At 40.5% G+C, this 19,237-nt stretch overlaps 1 protein-coding gene across 2 annotated transcripts in view; it reads right to left on the bottom strand.

The window, feature by feature from the left end:
* Positions 1 to 4,118: 4,118 nt before the first annotated feature.
* The window catches only part of ift172 (intraflagellar transport 172), a 184,771-nt gene continuing 169,652 nt past the window's right edge, over positions 4,119 to 19,237 (bottom strand). The window contains exons 44-49 of one of the 2 annotated variants that reach the window (XM_073057151.1): positions 18,373 to 18,432; positions 11,428 to 11,526; positions 7,818 to 7,971; positions 6,802 to 6,893; positions 5,528 to 5,622; positions 4,119 to 5,052 (exon numbers count right to left, since the gene is read on the bottom strand). In XM_073057151.1, the coding sequence (XP_072913252.1) occupies positions 5,533 to 5,622; positions 6,802 to 6,893; positions 7,818 to 7,971; positions 11,428 to 11,526; positions 18,373 to 18,432 (495 nt within the window). In that variant the 3' untranslated portion in view covers positions 4,119 to 5,052; positions 5,528 to 5,532. Of the gene's footprint in view, positions 5,623 to 6,801; positions 6,894 to 7,817; positions 7,972 to 11,427; positions 11,527 to 18,372; positions 18,433 to 19,237 lie in introns of both variants that reach the window. The other variant, XM_073057150.1, reaches the window with a different exon arrangement.

The following is a 19,237-nucleotide window of genomic DNA, read 5'->3' as shown; positions in this document are numbered from 1 at the left end:
ATTGGGGGGAAGATATTGACATGGATAGAAAACTGATTGGCAGATAGAAAGCAAAGGGTAACGGTGAATGGGAGTTTCTCGGAATGGCAGGTGGTGACTAGTGGGGTGCCACAGGGCTCGGTATTGGGACCACAGCTGTTTACAATTTAGATCAACGATTTAGATGAAGGCATTGAGAATAACATCAGCAAGTTTGCTGATGATACTAAGCTGGGTGGCAGTGTGACATGTGATGAGGATGTTAGGAGAATTCAGGGTGACTTGGATAGGCTGGGTGAGTGGGCAGATACTTGGCAGATGGCGTTTAATGTGAATAAGTGTGAGGTTATCCACTTTGGGAGTAAGAACAGGAAGGCAGATTATTATCTGAACGGTGTAGAGTTAGGTAAGGGAGAAATACAAAGAGATCTAGGAGTCCTTGTTCATCAGTCACTGAAGGTGAATGAGCAAGTGCAGCAGGCAGTGAAGAAGGCTAATGGAATGTCGGCCTTTATTACAAAGAGAATTGAGTACAAGAGCAAGGGAATCCTTTTGCATTTGTACAGGGCCCTGGTAAGACCATATCTGGAGTATTGTGTACAGTTTTGGTCTCCAGGGTTAAGGAAGGACATCCTGGCTGTAGAGGAAGTGCAGCGTAGATTCACGAGGTTAATTCCTGGGATGTCCGGACTGTCTTACGCAGAGAGGTTAGAGAGACTGGGCTTGTACACGCTGGAATTAAGGAGATTGAGAGGGGATCTGATTGCAACATATAAGATTATTAAGGGATTGGACAAGATAGAGGCAGGAAATATGTTCCAGATGCTGGGAGAGTCCAGTACCAGAGGGCATGGTTTGAGAATAAGGGGTAGGTCATTTAGGACAGAGTTAAGGAAAAAGTTCTTCTCCCAGAGAGTTGTGGGTGTCTGGAATGCACTGCCTCGAAAGGCAGTGGAGGCCAATTCTCTGGATGCTTTCAAGAAGGAGCTAGATAGGTATCTTATGGATAGGGGAATCAAGGGATATGGGGACAAGGCAGGAACAGGGTATTGATAGTAGATGATCAGCCATGATCTCAGAATGGCAGTGCAGGCTCGAAGGGCCGAATGGTCTACTTCTGCACCTATTGTAAAAAGAAAAAGTATAGCCTCTCCACTTGTAGGCTTATCCACATATTGTGTCAGGAAACCTTCCTGAACACACCTAACAAGCTCCACCCCATCTAAACCCTTTGCTCTTGGGAGAAATTAAAATCTCCCATCACAACAGCCCTGTTATTATTGCACCGTTCCAGAATCTGTCTCCCTATCTGCTCCTCGATGTCCCTGTTACTATTGGGTGGTCTATAAAAAAACACCCAGTAGAGTTATTGACTCCTTCTTCCTGTTTCTAACTTCCACCCACAGAGACTCAGTAGACAATCCCTCCAAGACTTCCTCCTTTTCTGCAGCTGTGATGCTATCTCTGATCAGCAGTGCCCACCTCTGCCTCTTTTGCCTCCCTCCCTGTCCTTTCTGAAACATCTAAAGCCTGGCACTCTAAGTAACCATTCCTGCCCCTGAGCCATTCAAGTCTCTGTAATGGCCACAACATCATAACTCCAAGAACTGATCCATGCTCTAAACTCATCTGCTTTGTTCATAATACTCCTTGCATTAAAATAATCACAGCTCAAACCATCAGTCTGAATGCATCCCTTCTCTATCACCTGCCTATCCTCCCTCTCACACTGTCTCCAAGCTTTCTCTATTTGTGAGCCAACCGCCCCTTCCTCCATCTCTTCAGTTCAGTTCCCACCCCCAGCAATTCTAGTTTAAACTCTCTCCAGTAGCCCTAGCAAACTGCCCTGCCAGGATACTGGGATTCAAGTGCAACCCATCCTTATTGTATAGGTCGCACCTGCCCCAAAAGAGGTCTCAATGATCCAAAAATCTGAAGCCTTGCTCCCGTTCCAATCCCTCAGCCATGCATTTATCCTCCACTGCACTCTATTCCTATGCTCACTGTGGCGTGGCACAGGCAGTAATGCTGAGATTACTATCCTTGTGGTCCTGCTTCTCAGCTTCTTTCCTAACTCCCAGTAGTCTGATTTCAGGACCTCCTCCCTTTTCCTGCCTACGTCTTTGGTACCAATATGTACCACGACCTCTGGCTGTTCACCTTCCCACTTCAGGATATCTTGGACACGATCAGAAATATCTTGGGCCCTGGCACCTGGGAGTCAAACTACCATCTGTATTTCTTTTCTGCATCCACAGAATTGTCTGTCTGACCCCATAACTACAGAGTCCCCTATCACTGTTGCCATCCTCTTCCTTTCCCTACCCTTCTGAGCCACAGGTCCGGACCCTGTGCCAGAGGCACGGCCACTGTCGCTTCCCCCAGGTAGGTTGTTCCTCCGAACAGTACTCAAACAGGAGTACTTATTGTTAAGGGGGACAGCCACAGGGGTACTCTCTGGTATTTGACTCTTGCCCTTCCCTCTCCTGACTTACCCACTTCTCTGTCTCCTGAGGCCCCAGTGTGACTACTTGCCTATAGCTCCTCTCTATCACCTCCTCACTCTCCCTGACCAGACAAAGGTCATTGAGCTGCATCTCCAGTTCCCTAACGCGGTCCCTAAGGAGCTGCAGCTTGACGCACCTGGCACAGATGTGGCCGACCGGCAGACTGGGAGTCTCCCGGACATCCCACATCCGACACCCAGTACAGAACACTGGCCTCTCAGACATACTTCCAATTCCTATTCTTCACAAGTAACTTTTCTTCGCCTCAACCTGTTATTGCCTAAGTCCCGTAGAGCCAAAGCCCTCCTACTCTGACTCCCTCTACCCTGGCGCCCGCTCTATAAATCTGTCTTCTTTTTAAATTCTTCCCGCCGGTCTAACTCGCTGACATCCACATGCCTGCTCAGTCGTGCCTCGATCAAAAACTTTTTCCATTTCATTCTCAAACTGAAAATGTGATTAAAGCCAAACTTACTGATGTATCTAACTGTTTCTTTAGCATTTATTTCAATCAGGATTTAAAGGCGGGATGAGCAATGGCTTTATAAACATTCAGCGTTCTTTAATTTATCTCCCATGCTCTTGTTTCATGGACTTTTCATTTATAGGTTTCTACCAGCTTATGAGGCATATTTTGGACTTTGAAAATTTTGTAAGTAGTGCCATTAACAGACAGGAACTGCAATTTCCAGTTTTTGTGTTACTATCACAATTTCACATGCATTCTATTGTTATATGACTTGAATTTTTTTCCCCACAGTAACAGATTTTCTCTTGTTTGGGAGAAGCACTGTCAACGTTTCGGGCCGAGACCCTTGAAGGTCTCGGCCCGAAACGTTGACAGCACTTCTCCCTATAGATGCTGCCTGGCCTGCTGTGTTCTACCAGCATTTTGTGTGTGTTGTTGTTTGAATTTCCAGCATCTGCAGATTTCCTCGTGTTTTCTCTTGTTTGTGTCTTTTCTTTGTTGTCATTTAGAAGTGTATTATAAAACATAGCTGCAAGTAAGTCCTTTGTAGCTTAAAGTTGCTTTTCAAGTTCCAAGTTAATGTTCAGAGACTATGAAAATACATGGTATAGTTTGTGGAAAAAACAACAAATATAGCACAGGTGCTTTTTTGGGGAGATGTGGGAGTACAAGTTGAACGGCCATGAATCTAACAACATCATAACTCATCATTAAACATAAATGACAATTTAGAAGAAAACTTTTCAGAACAGGAACATATTATTCATCAGACTACAACATGGCAGTATACGGGAATAACTTTAAAAGTAGGAATTAATGTTAAGTAAAGATATGGACACTATTTATCCCATTAACACCAAGTGCAGCTTTTTTGACATCTTTTAAGTTGCCCGGGAAGCTGACTTGAGTTATGAATAACTTTTGATTGAGGTAGTTTTTCTCCAAAGGAGTAATAGAGCAGAATAAGTTTAACAATTGAGCTAATCAACAGCCTTGGATTTCTGTGGAGCATCCAGACTTCAAATTGTGCAATTGATTTCAGAATGCAATGAAATGATAGATCCCTTATCTGAGTAGGTGTTCTTCTTCTCTTGATTAAAATCGGATTTCTCAGATTAGAATACCATCCATAATACTGAAGAAAATAAAGAGCATCAGGACAATTTGCTTTTAAATAACGTTTATAGATTGTTAAAAGAAGTGTAAGATTAAATTTAATGGGAATAAATGAATTGTAATACAAAAATAAGTAGAAAACAAGTACATAATGGTACCCATTAACAAGGTAACATTGGTGGCAATCTCAATAAAGCTAATTGATAATAAGTTTTGATCATATCAAATATCTAAATATATCCTCAAACAACTTAAATGGTATTACTATACCATTTGGACCCTGCATTCAAAGAGATAATGGTTGTATTCAGGGGTCTTGGAGGAATTAGCAAAGATTTGCAACACAAATTTTAAGTTATGGACTTCCTTACATGGACAACTTCAAGAAACTCTTACTTTAATGATAACCAGCTTGTAGAAGTTAGTCACATTTGTCATTTCATTTTCTTTATGATCCCCAAAATTAATAAAGAGTGTTACATTTTATGTTATTCTACAGTACGTATCCACAGAAATAAAGTGGATACATAGAATAACGTCCCAACAAAACATGACTTTACACAGAAATAAAAGCTACAAAATTCAGTTGTTTTGCAGCATGGATGATCAATTACTTACATTTGACACCAACGCTGTCAAATTGAAGAACACAGGCTAGTGTTCCTGCAGTTTATATTGAACTTAACATTAAAAAAATGAACTTCAAAAAAATAAGCTTAATTTACATCATAGATTAAGGAAAAACATTATCTGCATTTCTGAATCTATCTTGAGTGGTGTAATTGAAATGATTTCTTCTCACTAATAGGGCATGACATGGCCAACTTCGATACACATATGACCCAAAGTACACATCTGTTCAATTTTTCACTCTTATTCCGAAAATCATGAAGATAATCTTAGACCAAAATACTGTAGTTTTACAGTGTATGGAAATAGAGGAGAAACAACTGGGAACACACAGCAAATCAGATAGTAACCCTGAGGAGAAAGAGAAAGGCCATTAACCACAAATATTAACTTTTCTTTCTCCTCCAAAAAATGCAGGTTCCTGTGCCACATAGCTCCAGTTTTTTACATTTCAATTCTTAAGACAGCACAGAAGTGAATTAACGACAGTGTCAAACAGGTGATGTAAGATGGGTTATTGTGGCATTCAATAGGTTAACAGAAAATTCCCATTCCCTATGGATTTCTCTTAAAATATCACCTAAATTTTTTCTAAAACTGAACTGTTAGCAAAGGAATATTATTTACAAGTATATTGTAATGCCAAGAATTTTTAGAGATTCTAAGTATTCAATTGTGTTAGTTAAGAAATTTTATTAACGACATCACTTGGCAAATAAGTATGTCTTCAGAATGGAAAAGAATAATGAAACAGACCAGTTGAGCACTCAACACTGAGTTGAAATACACATGAAAATGGTTTTATAACAGGTAATCATCTAATAACCTTCTTCACTGGAAGGAGAAACTAGCACTGGGAAGGCCTCCACACCACTGACTGACAAACTTCAAAACATCTTGACACTCTGGGCTGTGAGTTGTCTGAAAATAAAATAATTATTTATTAGAAAATAAATGGATTGACCAATTTTTATATATGTGTGTGAACTAAGATATTCAGATGTGACCCTTTGCATAAACATCTATAATAATGCTTTCACTTCCAAATGAACTTATAGTTGAGCATTTTAAATCAATACATTCCATATCATTGTACAAATGGGGGAAAAAAATCAGAATAAGCAGCTCAAATAGTCACAACCCAGGAATATGAACTTCTTATGAGGACTACAATTGGCTAAACCATTTCCTCTCTCCTGATTTAACCATTTGCAATAACCTAATTTTGTACTGTTATGATACCACCCCCTCCTTTGCGAGAATCGCAAGAGCCCTAGTGAAGGGGGGGTCAATGACCCAAGAGAGAGAGAGAGAGACTTGCTGAATACCACGTCCGGGATGCAGAATAAAGCGACCCTGACCATTGTCTCATGAAGACCATGTGTAAAGCCCTCGGGCAAAGTGGGCTGGTTGAGAGAGAATTGACACCTGCGATCCCGTGAGGAAGTATAAAGGAGGGTCTGGGGGGGGGACGACCCCTTCAGACGCACCAGAAGACACGCTAGAAATCCTGCGACAGCGTTTAATAGCGACAGCCGGTGGTGGGGTTCGTGTGCGTCTTTTCTTTGCCTGGGATTGGCGACCTCACCACGAGAGAACGGCTTAGCTACAGGGGAGGCCACCAGCGAGCGTCCATTCCCCACCGAGACAAAAGATGGAATCGAACCCCTAAAGGTTGGACAAACCCGCCGGGTAACTGTTTCATTCAATCTCTCTCTTTCTAACAAAAGTGCACCAACGCGACACCACCAAAGATGGCGGCTGGTGGAACTGCAGTGACCGCAAGAGACTTTCAGATATACAGCGGACAATATATACATTACCCCTAGACAACGATAGAGTTTATTTCTTATTGGTTATTACTATACCTGCGCTTTAGATTGAGTAGTGACGACTTATGGTATCTGAATGTTTGTATTAACCTTACTTTTGTGCCCCTTTATAAATAAAAACGTTTGAAAATGGTACCATCAGACTTCAGCAGACCTCTCTATCTTTGCTGGTAAGTGATCCAGTTACGGGATACGTAACAGTACTTATTGCTTTAGGGATAATTTTTAGATTTACATGAATGCTTTTGCGATTTGCATAATTACTCACTTTCACAGCCATGAGGAACTTGTTCCAGTCATCTTTGTTTGCTGCTTTTCCAGGCCTTTTGAATTCAATTTTGTGTCGAAGTACAGGATAACCTGAGTCATAATAGCAGGAATGGTTAATCAGTATAAGAAATGGTTGTTTTACTCTATGAAATAGTTTAGGGATACATTGTGATGTGCATAGAGTGCCAAGGAACAAAACATTATCATAGTTTTTTTGTCATAAATATTATTTCCTCTATAAATCCTTAATGATGCAAAGCAGTATGTGGTCTGATAATTGCCTCACATAGCACAAGAAGATTATAGATGCATTAGTGGCCTCTTATCAGCCAGCTAGTAGGTAGAATTGTTCTTAATTTTCTCACCCGGCTTTCCACCACCTGCCCCCCCAGTTTTTTTTTCATCTCTACTAAAAGCAATCCAGCAACTTTACCACATTTATATCTCCTAGACAGTCAGATCAGCAATTAATTGGTACAGTATTAAGACATTATTGCGGTAACAAATTTTATCATAGAACCGCAGAACACTTCAGCGCAGAAAACAGGACATTCGGCCCTTCTAGTCTGTGCTAAGACTTTATTCCACTGGTCCCATTGATCTGCACCCAGTCCATAACCCTCCAGACCCCACCCATCCGTGTATCTATCCAATTTATTCTTAAAACGTAAGAGTGAACCCACATTTACCACGTTAGATAGTAGCTCATTTCACACTCCCACCACTCTCTGAGTGAGGAAGTTTCCCCTTATGTTCCCCTTAAACCTTTCCCCTTTCACCCTAAAGCCATGTCCTCTCATACTTATCTCTGCTAATCTAAGTGGAAAGAGCCTACTCGCATTTACTCTGTCTATACCCCTCATCATTTTGTAAACCTCTATCAAAACCTTTATCATGTACTTAATCCAGACATGAATTAACAGTGGTGTGATTAAAGCATGAATTACTTTTTCCCATCTTTTATTTGAATAGGGCAAACAATTAAAAATGTATGTAGCATGAAATAATCGTCACCTGTTATTACACAAGGAAGAGAACGGATGCCAGTATTTACAGCTATTAAGGAGGCTTCATAAGTATCTCGTTCATCAGCTGGTAGAACCTGCTCCACTCGCTGGTCCATCGAAACAGTGAGAACCCAGTCCCTAATCTCTTCCCTCCTGTCATCCTGAAATTTAAAACAATACTATGAAGCATTGCTATGCAAGTCTCTGCAAAATTAAATAGGTTAAACTGGTACAAATTTTCTGCTGAATTCTGAGATCTTTAGCCATTGGTTCTTTATCCAAGAACACTGATTTGACAAAGTTTTTTTGCTTATGGAAAAACTATGCAAAATTACATCTCAACCAAAACAAGTAATTCTGGTGTAATTTGAAAAAAAAATTAAAGTAGATAGCTAAATCTTTTAGCTTGTTGTATGGCTGAGTTGTTGCTCCAAAAGTTACAGAAGTGAGCCCAGAACTGCATCTTTGGTAGCAACCGAAATAACATATTAACCAGTATTAAGGAAGATAAGTGCCTACCTAGCAAGAACATACTGGTTTAGATCAAGTGATGGAAGCTCAAAGACTGCACATTGGCTTTGAAATTGATGGTGAAGTGAATGTGATCCCGCCACAGTATCAAAACAAACAAATGGTATCCATGCGACTATTACAATGCAAACCCCTCCTCAACCTTCTTGACCTACCTACAACCTTTGACAGGGTTAACTATACAGTACTCTTCCAATTATGCTCTGCTATCCTCAAGTTAGTTAGAATGCAACTTCAGTCCAAACAATTTGTGTTGAATCATCTGCACTGGGTTCTTTTCTTATTCCAGTGTGTTATCTGTTGTTCCTGAAGGACCTCGTTTTTGGGCCTTCGCATCTAAGCTTACTCTTTATAAGATCATATGAAAACATCTCTTTGATGGTGGCAACACACACAAAATGCTGGAGGAACTCAGCAAGCTAGGCAGCATCTATGGAAAAGAGTATAATTGGACTGAGACCCTTCATCAGGACTGGAGGAAAAAGGATGAAGAGTCAGATTTAGAAGAGGAGGGACCACAAGATGATGGGTGAACTCAGTGGGGGGGGGGGGGAGTTGGAGGGGTGAAGTAAATAACTGGGAAATTGATTGGTGAAAGAGATACAGAGCTGGAGAAGGGGGAATCTGATAGGAGAGAACAGAAGGCCATGGAAGAAAGAAAAGGGGAGGAGGTTCATGCCATCAGGTTGGAGGCTACCCAGACGGAATATAAGGTAATACACACAAAATGCCAGAGGAACTCAGCAAGTCAGGCAGCATCTATGAAAAAAAAGTACAGTCGACGTTTTGGGTCAAAACCTTTCGGCAGGACTGGAGAAAAAAGGCTGAGGAGCAGATTTAAAAGGTTGGGGGAAGGGAGTGAGAAACACCAGGTGATAGGTGAAACCTGAAGGGGGAGGAATGAAGTAAAGAACTGGGAAGTTGATTGGTGAAAGAGAAATGGGGGAGGAGCACCAGAGGGAGGCATTGGGCGGGCAAGGAGATAAGGTAAGGCAGGGAAAAGGGGATAGGAAATGGTGAAGGGGATGGGGTCATTACTGGAAGTTTGAGAAATTGATGTTCATGCTATCAGGTTGGAGGCTACTCAAATGGAACACAAGGTGTTGTTCCTCCAACATAAGTGTATAAGTGTGGCCTCATCACGACAATGGAGGAAGCCATGGATGGACATATCACAATGGGAATGAGAAGTGGAATTAAAATGGGTGGCCACCGGGGGGGGGGGGGGTCAGCTTGTTCTGATGGACAGAGCATAGTGCTCGGTGAAATGGTCTCCCGATCTACGTTGGGTCTCACTGATATACAGATGACCACACCAGGAGCACAGAACACAGTAAATGACCCCAACAGACTCACAGGTGAAGTGTCATCTCAACTGGAAGGACTGTTTACGGCCTTGAGTGGTAGTGAGGGAGGAGGTGTAGGGGCAGGTGTAGCAGTATATCTGCTTGCAAGGATAAGTGCTAGGAGGGAGATGAGTGGGGAGGATCGAATGGACAAGGGAGTTGCGTATGGAGTGATCTCTGTGGAAAGCGGAGAATGGGGGGGGGGGGGGAAGAGAAAAGGGAAAGATGTGCTTGGTGGTGGGATCCCGTTGAAGGTGGTGGAAGTTTCGGAGAGTTTTTGGAGAAGTTTCAGAAGCTTCAGATTATGTTTCAAAACCCATTGTTCATTTCCATCTCTACAATATCCTTCTTTCTATTGATCTGCAGTTGAAATCATTATCAATAGTTTTGTGACCACTGTGCTCCAGCCTGATCCTCTGCTTTCTCCTCTTCATTACTTGAAGATCTCCAAAACTCTGCTCTCCATGTCTGTACACTAAGATTTCCACACCTTGTTTAATGCCTTATATGAAATTATGGCCAAACAACATTTTGAAATTCTGCCCATTGTTTACTATTTCTGTAGTCTCACCCAGCCCTAAAACTCTGCAAGATACACGCACGACTCCAGTATCCAATTCCTTAATCTTTCCCACAATTGCTTCTGTATTGGTGTCTGTGTCTAGATCAATGTGGTTCATCTCATACGCCTGTGCTACACAATTTATTGTGAGAGAGTCAAACATATTAGCTAAAGCACCGCCAAGAGCCACTCAGAAGAAACATTTTTAAAATGTTTCCACATTTTTATCGTTGAGAGCAAACTCACTACAGAAGGTAGATACATCTCTTCGCTGCCTACCCTCAATGATCATTCTCCTTCCAGTTCAAATAACCTGTTCTCCAAAAGGAGTAAAACCTGCCATGGCGGAAACAATGATTTAAAGAAACCTATCTGAAACATCTCTTTAAAGACGACTCTTTGAAAATGCATTTCTTGCTGGTAAGAAGCTTCAGTCTTATATTCTGTGTGGTTTAGAATTGAAAGTTTCCATTTGGTCTTTATTTTTGATACTGGTTTCATGCAAGCACTGGTCCAACTCTCTCCTCACACACCTGCAAACCTTTTCTTTTCAGATAGTTCTCTTCTGAAGGCTACATTAGAATATGTCTCCATTATCAAAGATGGCAGTACCATACACCTATGCTTTAAACTGAATGAGGACATAAAGCCAAAAAATGCAACAGGAGCCAATCAAGAGCCAGACTAAGAACAGTTCCTGTAGTCAGGGCTGGTGTGATTCCTGATCCTAGGTCCAGTTGTGTTCCAGAGAGCTGAGCAGGCTTGGTCACAGGTTTAGTTTGCCCTGGATCTGATGTTCTCCATTTCCAGGTCTAGTTGGAGCCCAGACATGGTATTGGCTGGGCTGCCAGGGAGACCCAAACTGATAAGAACATGGAAACTGCCCCAATTAAAAATAAAATACAAATAATCTCAATGACACTACAATGGGTAGACAGCAGTTTTCATTAATGACTGGGGACTATTTCTTAACCAGGTCTCTGTAAAGCTGTTCATTCCCCAGTTTACCCATGCTCAGCAAAGGAACATATAAACAGGACTATCTTCCAGACTTAAAAAGAAAAAGCACCTATGATTACAAAAATCAAATCTAAAATTCTGCAGTGGTTCTTAAATTTGGAATTACGTATTGTTAAGGAAGAAATAAACAAGCTTATGATATTTCCTTTTGAATTTACCAAAACATGTTGCTTTGCAGGGACCGGTATTTCAAATGGAATATCAGTTTGTTGAAAATCAGAATGATCCAGCCCATCGAGATTCCCTTCCTCGATTGCCTAGAAACATAAGATGCACAAGGTTAACAGAGTAATTTTTAGTCAGCGTTTAAGAATATAATTCTTACAGGACAAATGGAATCTAATGTTTTATGTTCCAGAACAAAACAGGTTTTAAAGTAACAACACACACAAAATGCTGGTGGAACACAGCAGGCCAGGCAGCATCTATAAGGAGAAGCACTGTCGACGTCTCGGCCCAAAACGTTGACAGTGCTTCTCCTTATAGATGCTGCCTGGCCTGCTGTGTTCCACCAGCATTTTGTGTGTGTTGTTGTTTGAATTTCCAGCATCTGCAGATTTCCTCATGTTTGCTCTTTAGGTTTTAAAGTATCTCATTTCTAAAGAAACAAGTAATCATTGTACTCTAGCTGAGATGGGATTTAAAACTAAGTATTATTCAGGGTGATGAGACATCACAGTTGGTTGGTAGGCAGATACAGAAAATTATGGTATTAGGTATGCAGATTCATTTCCTACATTTGTCAGTTCCAAATCTTAATTATATCATTGTAAAACTGAAGTCAAATGGAGGTCAAATATGAGGGGGGGAAAATGGAAAATTAGTCCTGGCAGTTGGTTCAAAATGAAAATTGCCTTCTTAACAGTGGCGGCACCTGGTACAACAAATGTAAGATTATTCACATCTGTGCATTAAGAATGCTTGCTTGTTACTCAGAAAATGCACCTTCATTCTCCACTGATTCAAAATCTGAACATATTTTAAAATTTGCTGTCCAAAATAAAATACTGCAGATGTTTGTATTATGAAATAAAATTGAGAACAGTTGGAACTGAAACAAGTTTTACTCCACAACGAAAACTACAGGGGTGGATTATATCTTCTCTCACTTTGCTTCCAGTAAGAATGCCATTTCTTTCCACCCCATTTCTCCATTCCACTGTTGTGATGATGGCAGATTTTCTAGCAGTGTCCTTTCAACCAATGTTTCTCCTTCAGCATAGATGACAACGCTGTCAGGTAAATTTATTTACATTACTGTGCAAAAGTCTTAGGCACATGTAAAATAATACTGTAATGCAAAGATGTTTCCAAAGATAATGAAGTGAAAAGTTTCTAAATAACAAAAAAATTACTCTAAAAAGCAGTAGCAGAATAAAAGCTAAATCAAATCAATATTTGGTGTGACCATTGATGCCTTTAAAACTGTATCAATTCTCTTGGGTACAATGTCGTGCAGTTTTATAAGAAAATCAGCTGGTAGGTTGTTCCGAACATCTTGGGAGAACTTGCCACAGTTCTTCTGAGGATTTTGGCTGCCTCACTTGCTTCTGTCTCTCCAGGTAATCCCAGACAGCCTCAATAATGTTGGAATCAGGGCTCTGTGGAGGCCATACCATCTGTTGCCTTGTTCTTTTTGCTGAAGATAGTTCTTTATGACATTGACCGTGTGTTTGGGGTGATTGCCCTGTTGCAGAATGAAGTTGGGAATGATCAGATACCTCCCTGATGGTATTGTGTGATGGATGAGAATCTGCTTGTACTTCTCAGCTTTGAGGATTCAGTTAATTCTGACCAGGTCACCAACTCCATTTGCAGAAATGCAGCCACAACCCTGCAGGGAACCTCCACTGTGCTTCACTGTTGGCTGCAGACACACATCCATGTAAAGCTCTCCAGCTCTTCAAAGGGCAAACTGCCTCCTCTTTGAGGTAAAAAATAAAAATTTTGACTAATCTGTCACTTGCTGCCATTGTTCAGCACCACAGTCCTTGTATTTTTGTGTAGGTGAGTCTCTTGGCTTTGTTTCCACTTCTGACAAGACTTTTCTGGACTGTAGAGGGCTGTTCAAAGTTCAATGTAAATATACTACCGAAGTACTTATATGTCACCATATACAACCCTGAGATTCATCTACTTGCGGACATACTTATTAAATCCATCATAGCATAATAACCATAATAGAAGAAGTGAAAGACTACACAAACTTGGGCATTTAACCAGTTTGTAAAAGACAACAAACTGTGCAATTAGAAAGACAAAAAAAAAATAAAAAGCAATAAATAATGAGAACATAAGAGGAAGAGTCCTTAAAAGTAAGTCCATAGATTGTGGGAACATTTCAATGATTCCAGTGCTTTCTGTTTCAGCTTATTAAAAAGACTGACTGATTTCTCCTTAAGTATAAGATAACTTAATGGAACACCACGCTTTGTACACCCATCAATCCACTCAAGCAATAGACTTCCCATTTTATCCATTATTGGATGCCGACTGAGAGAGACCACTTTGCTACGAGCAGAACCAGCAGTAACATTGGCAGCTTTCAAAATTCTCTCTCTGCGTATAAATAGTGCGAATGGTGGACGCAAGCAAATTCAACGTGCAGACAATGTCCTTCGTTCACTACGATCGAAATGCTTAATTATGTCTAGTTTTACGTTAATTGCAACACCCTAACAAACTCTTTTAGGCTTTATCGATACAGGTACCTTAGAATTCACCTTGCTAAAGGATGCAAAATAAATCGACATACAGTAAAGCACAGATGCTCACGGGCAAGTGTTTAAGCAATGGCGGCTAAATGCGGTTCTGGGGAGGAGCTTGGCTGCTTTTTTCCACGCGCTGCCTTTCTTCATAACAGTGAAAACACCTTCTGTTAGCGAAAACAGGTAACTAAGGTAGGTCTTTCGTAACAGCGAGTTGACGTAAAGCGAACGTTCGAAAAACGGGGGACACCTGTAGTTATTACCCCTCAATCATCAGACTCTTGAACCAGTGGGGATAACTTAATTCAGCTTCTTCCAGCTTCCTCGCCCTATCATTGAACTGCTCCCACAATCCATGGACTCACTTTCAAGGACACAAAGAGTGATGGGTGCATGGAATGCACTGCAGGTGATGGCGACGGAGGCAGATACAATAGGGTCTTTTAACAGACTCTTAGATAGGTATACGGAGCTTAGAAAAATAGAGAGCTATGCAGCAGAGTAATTCTAGGCAGTTTCTAGAGTACATTACAAGTTCAGCACAACATGGTGGGCCGAAAGGCCTGTACTGTGCTCTAGGTTTCGATGTGCTATGTTCATCTCATGGTCTCAAAATTTAATGTTTGTTTGTTTGTTTGTTTGTTTATTTATTTATTATTTCCCTGTTTTTTGGGATTTGCACTATTTGTTGTCTTTTGCATATTGGTTGTCCATCCTGTTGGCTGTGGTCTTTCATTGACTCTATGATGTTTCTTGGATTTACTGATGTGCTTGCAGGAAAATAATTCTCAGGTAATATATGGTGACAGACATGTCCTCTGATAATAAATTTTCTTTACAGTTTATAATAGTGTCACACTAACCGCTACACTGTCGCACCTACATTTGTCCCTCTCCTCCCAACCAGAATAAGAGCAGAATTTCCCCCATGTTCGCCTCCAACTTTACTATCTTCTACACTCATAGGGTTACTCTTTGTAATTTCTGATATTACTACCAGACAATATATTGTCCCTTCCTTTTTCAGTGCTCCACAGGAATTGTTCTCTCTGTACTGTTCTGATCTCTTTTATTTTAGGCCTCACACCATTCCAATGAAGTTAACTGTGTGGAAGGAACAGTATTTCATCTCGTGTTTTGATACATACAGCCAAATTTCAAAGTTCAAAATACATTTATTATCAAAGTATGTGTGCATTGTACAACTTTGAGAATGGTCTCCTTCCAGGCAGCCACAAAACAAAGAACCAAAAGAACCCATAAAACAAGTCTGGTCAAACATTCAATGTACAGAGAGAAAAGATAAACAAATCATGCAAGCAATAAAAGTAAGCAAATATCATTAGAAAGCCATGTCTATGACACCTGGGCCAAGATCAAAATCCATGAGGTGCAAACCTTCACAGAGCACATCAACTTGGTGGATAGTAACATCAAACTTGCACAAGAAGATGTAGACAACAATAGATTGGCCTTTTTAGACTCTGCAGTACTTATCAAAGAAAATGGACATCTAGATATTGAAGTTTACAGTACACCAACCCATGCAGTGTGACTCCATTAGAACATAAGTTGGGGGTTATCAAGCACTACGTCACCATGCTGAGAATGTGCCCGCCAACATTACAGCTAAAGACAAGGAGAGCAAGTATGGGGAGAAGCCTTGAAAGCTTGTGGCTATCCTGACTGGGTCTTCATCAAGACAGCAACAGAAACCAGCAGAGATATCAGCCTAACAGTCAGAGGTAAAGAGCAAAGCAGACAAAAAACATAGTCATTGCTTATGTAGCTGGAGTTTCAGAGAGCCTCAGAAGGATATTCAATAAAGACTAAAATCCCCGTGTTTTTAAAACCTACAAACACACTCAGACAGAAACTCATCCACCCCAAGGATCCTACACCCAAACATGAACAGAGCAATATTGTAGATGCTATCCAAAGCAATGAGAACTGCACAGATTTATATATCAATGAGACAAAAGAAGCACTTCACAAATGGATGGCCCAACATAGGAGGGCTAACACCTCAGGTCAAGACTTGGCTGTATATCTACACCTAAAGGACAAGGACCTTTGCTGATAACAATGTGCACATTTTGGACAGGGAGGAGAAGTGGTTTGAAAGAGGGGTTAAAGAAGCCATCTTTGTAAAACTGGAAAACCCATCCCTGAACGGAGGGGTTGGGGGTACGACACCACCTATCAGCTACAATGCAATCCTAACATCTCTACCCCGACGTCTCCACAACAGTTCACACCTCCAATTCATGCAAAGATGAGACTAATCACCCTTTCATTACCTCTGACTCTGAATGACCTCCATGTGATTGCTATACCTTTAAACAACTCACAGAGTTTATAAGCCAGAAAACTACCCAACCAGGGAACAGAACTGAAGAAGCCTCTCGGATGAGTGGTAAAACATCTTCTAGACAACACCAGTTGCCTTGATTTACTACTGCTTGATATTAGAAAGCTATGTTTCAGCCCTTATCCGATCTTTCCAAATTGGCCGGTGCATAGATCGACCAAACCTCGATCTCAGTTTAGATGGACAGGCCTCAGATCTGCCTCTCATCCGCTCTGCTTGCCCCGACTTCACATTGACTTTGCCTTGCACCTGCACATTTCAACCCTTGATTCAGCTTCACCATCGCTCGCATCTTGTTTCGGTGATTGTTCACCATAGTTCATGTTTCATGACTTAACTCAACACAGACAGATAATCAAGCACTCATGTTTTGCCACTAACATTTCCACCATTTAGTATCATTTTGCTCTTGCTTCTCTTCAGGCAAGTCAGATTTAATTTATCTCCTTCAATTTGTACATGCTCTGGATTACTCTTACCATCTCTGACACCACCAAGTGTTATTCAATCTCTCCTGGTCTCTGCCCTATGACGGACCTTTCCACTTACCCACTTTCTCTGCAACCTTGAAATTTTAAATCTGCTTCTCCCTCTAATTGCTTTCTGTATTTTCTGTTTGCTTTTTAAGATATTGTATTTGTATATTTTACCACTACCCAATTAAATTCTCCAGTAAACCTAATGTATATTATTTGTGATAAATCTTTAAGGAAAAGGCCAGATAAAATCAATGCATTAGCAAAGCAATTTTATTAACATTTCTTTGACTCATTGAGCTTAAACATAACCTGACAGTGCTTATTTACAAAACAAAATCAAAAAGCAGATGAGATAAAAGAATGGTGTCCAGAAAAATCACAGATCAGAATCAGAATCATGTTTATTATCACCGACATATCGTGAAATGAGTGGTTTTGCGGCAGCGGTACTGTGAAATACACTGCAATGTCCTTCTTGTTCCAGAATTACTTTAAGATCCAATCTTAAATAAAATATATTTTCATTCAACAGTGCAGTAATCAAGATGAATTGTGACAACCTGATGCATCCAGTCTGCTTGTCTGAATACAAAAAAACTTCCTTGGTTTCATGCTTCCTATAAGCAAAAACATATTGTGGACAGCAGACAGGTCCCTTACATTTGAGAACAGATCAGTTCTCAACAGTATTATCATATGGTACAGAGATGATAGGCTGTGCAACACACACAAAATACTGGAAGAAATCAGCAGGACTGAAGAAGGGCCTCAGCCCAAAATGTCAACTATTTATTAATTTCTATAGATGCTTCCTGGCCTGCTGAGTTCCTCCTGCAGGCTATCTTGTGTTTATGATAAGCAGTGCTTCAAAAGAGAAAGAGAATTGAGAAAGCAGCAAATGCAAAAAGACATGATTAGTAGTGTAATTCATTTTACATATGCAAATGGCAAACAGATTAACCAGATTGCACAAAATAAATTGTTTATTTAGCATATTCATTAGTTAAAATATCTCATCACTTTTAACATTGTGACTTCTGTAAAGACCAGGGTTTTATAACTTAGTGTGGCACTGGCCATTATGTTTTGATGGCATTGGTTTTGGAACTCTACTATTCACACCAACAGGGGAAATAGTTTAATCATCACCCGCCCCCCACCCCCAACCTTAATCATGCAATGCAATGCAGTACTTAAACTTGACAAAACAGTAGTTGGTGGACCAACTCCCCTAAAACATTTCACTGAATTTAAATCTCCTCATTATTTTACCCACTTGACCAAGATATCTAGTTTTTCTACATTGCACTCTTCAAGTTTAGTTGGTTTTTAATCACGTAATTACTAGATCACTTATGGAAGCAAGTCTTTCTCAGATCTATTGAACTGGCTGAACGAAGTTCACCAGCAGTCAATAGTGTTGGGAATTCAAATATTAAGTTTCTGAAAGCGAAGCTCTAATTCAATATTTTTCTTAACTATGCTGAGTTACAAAAAATGTTTTTCCTTGAAAAAAATCTGAAATTAAGATACTAAAGCACTTACATCACTGAGATCCAGGAAACGATTCAGGAAAATGAAAGCCATGTTCTCCCATCCAACTGCCTGCAAAAGTAAGATTTTTTACAAAAGCTTAACTACTAAATAACCAAAAATCACATGAATAATAACATCCAGATATTATTAGAAACTTCAAAAGGGAGATTTATTATTTCATCGGATGCTCTGTTTTTGCAATTTCTTTCCCATAGACAGGTTGCCTTTAAATTCACAATAATTTTCTGTATCAGTGAGTATGTGGTGTTATCAGTTATATTGCTATGAATTTCAAGGGAAAAAAGCAAGTACTGATTTCCATTAGCAGAACAGAAATATAAGGTACAGATAAAGCCTTACTAAAGTTCCAACCTGAATCGGTAAAATATTCAACTTTGCAACAGGAGTCTCATGGCACCAATCAAATTGTGATAAGCAGTTGGCTTGCATGGTTTGAGGAAGAACTACAGGAAAAAAGCAGCAACATACAAGAACTAAAACCTCTGTTGCCTCTGCTATTGCGATGGTTGGATGGGATGGGGTGTTGAGGATGAGGGGATGGGTTATGTCAACAGATAAGTAGATCAAAGTGTCAGGTGAAGGGAGGGTTGAAAGTTTAGGCTGAGTTTCTTCAGGGAATAGAGGGCCCAAAAGAGAGTTACTTAAATACTCACCTGAAAGGGGACAAAGTGTTTTCAGCACTGCTTCGATGCCAACACTGCCTCCTACTCAGTCACAATGCAGCAGGTTTCAAAGCTGCGGTGAAAGTATGCAAGCTACACACACATAAAAGTGGCTGCCAGGCCTATGCTGCATGCCATTAGGCACCATGCCTATAGTGGAGGTCCTCTTATTATCAGGTGTCACTCACAGA

This window comes from Hemitrygon akajei, chromosome 9, assembly GCF_048418815.1.
Source record: "Hemitrygon akajei chromosome 9, sHemAka1.3, whole genome shotgun sequence".
NCBI classification, from domain to species: Eukaryota; Metazoa; Chordata; class Chondrichthyes; order Myliobatiformes; family Dasyatidae; genus Hemitrygon; species Hemitrygon akajei.
The sequence above is the reverse complement of the archived record's forward strand: the minus strand, read 5'-3'. Positions and strand labels throughout refer to the sequence as shown.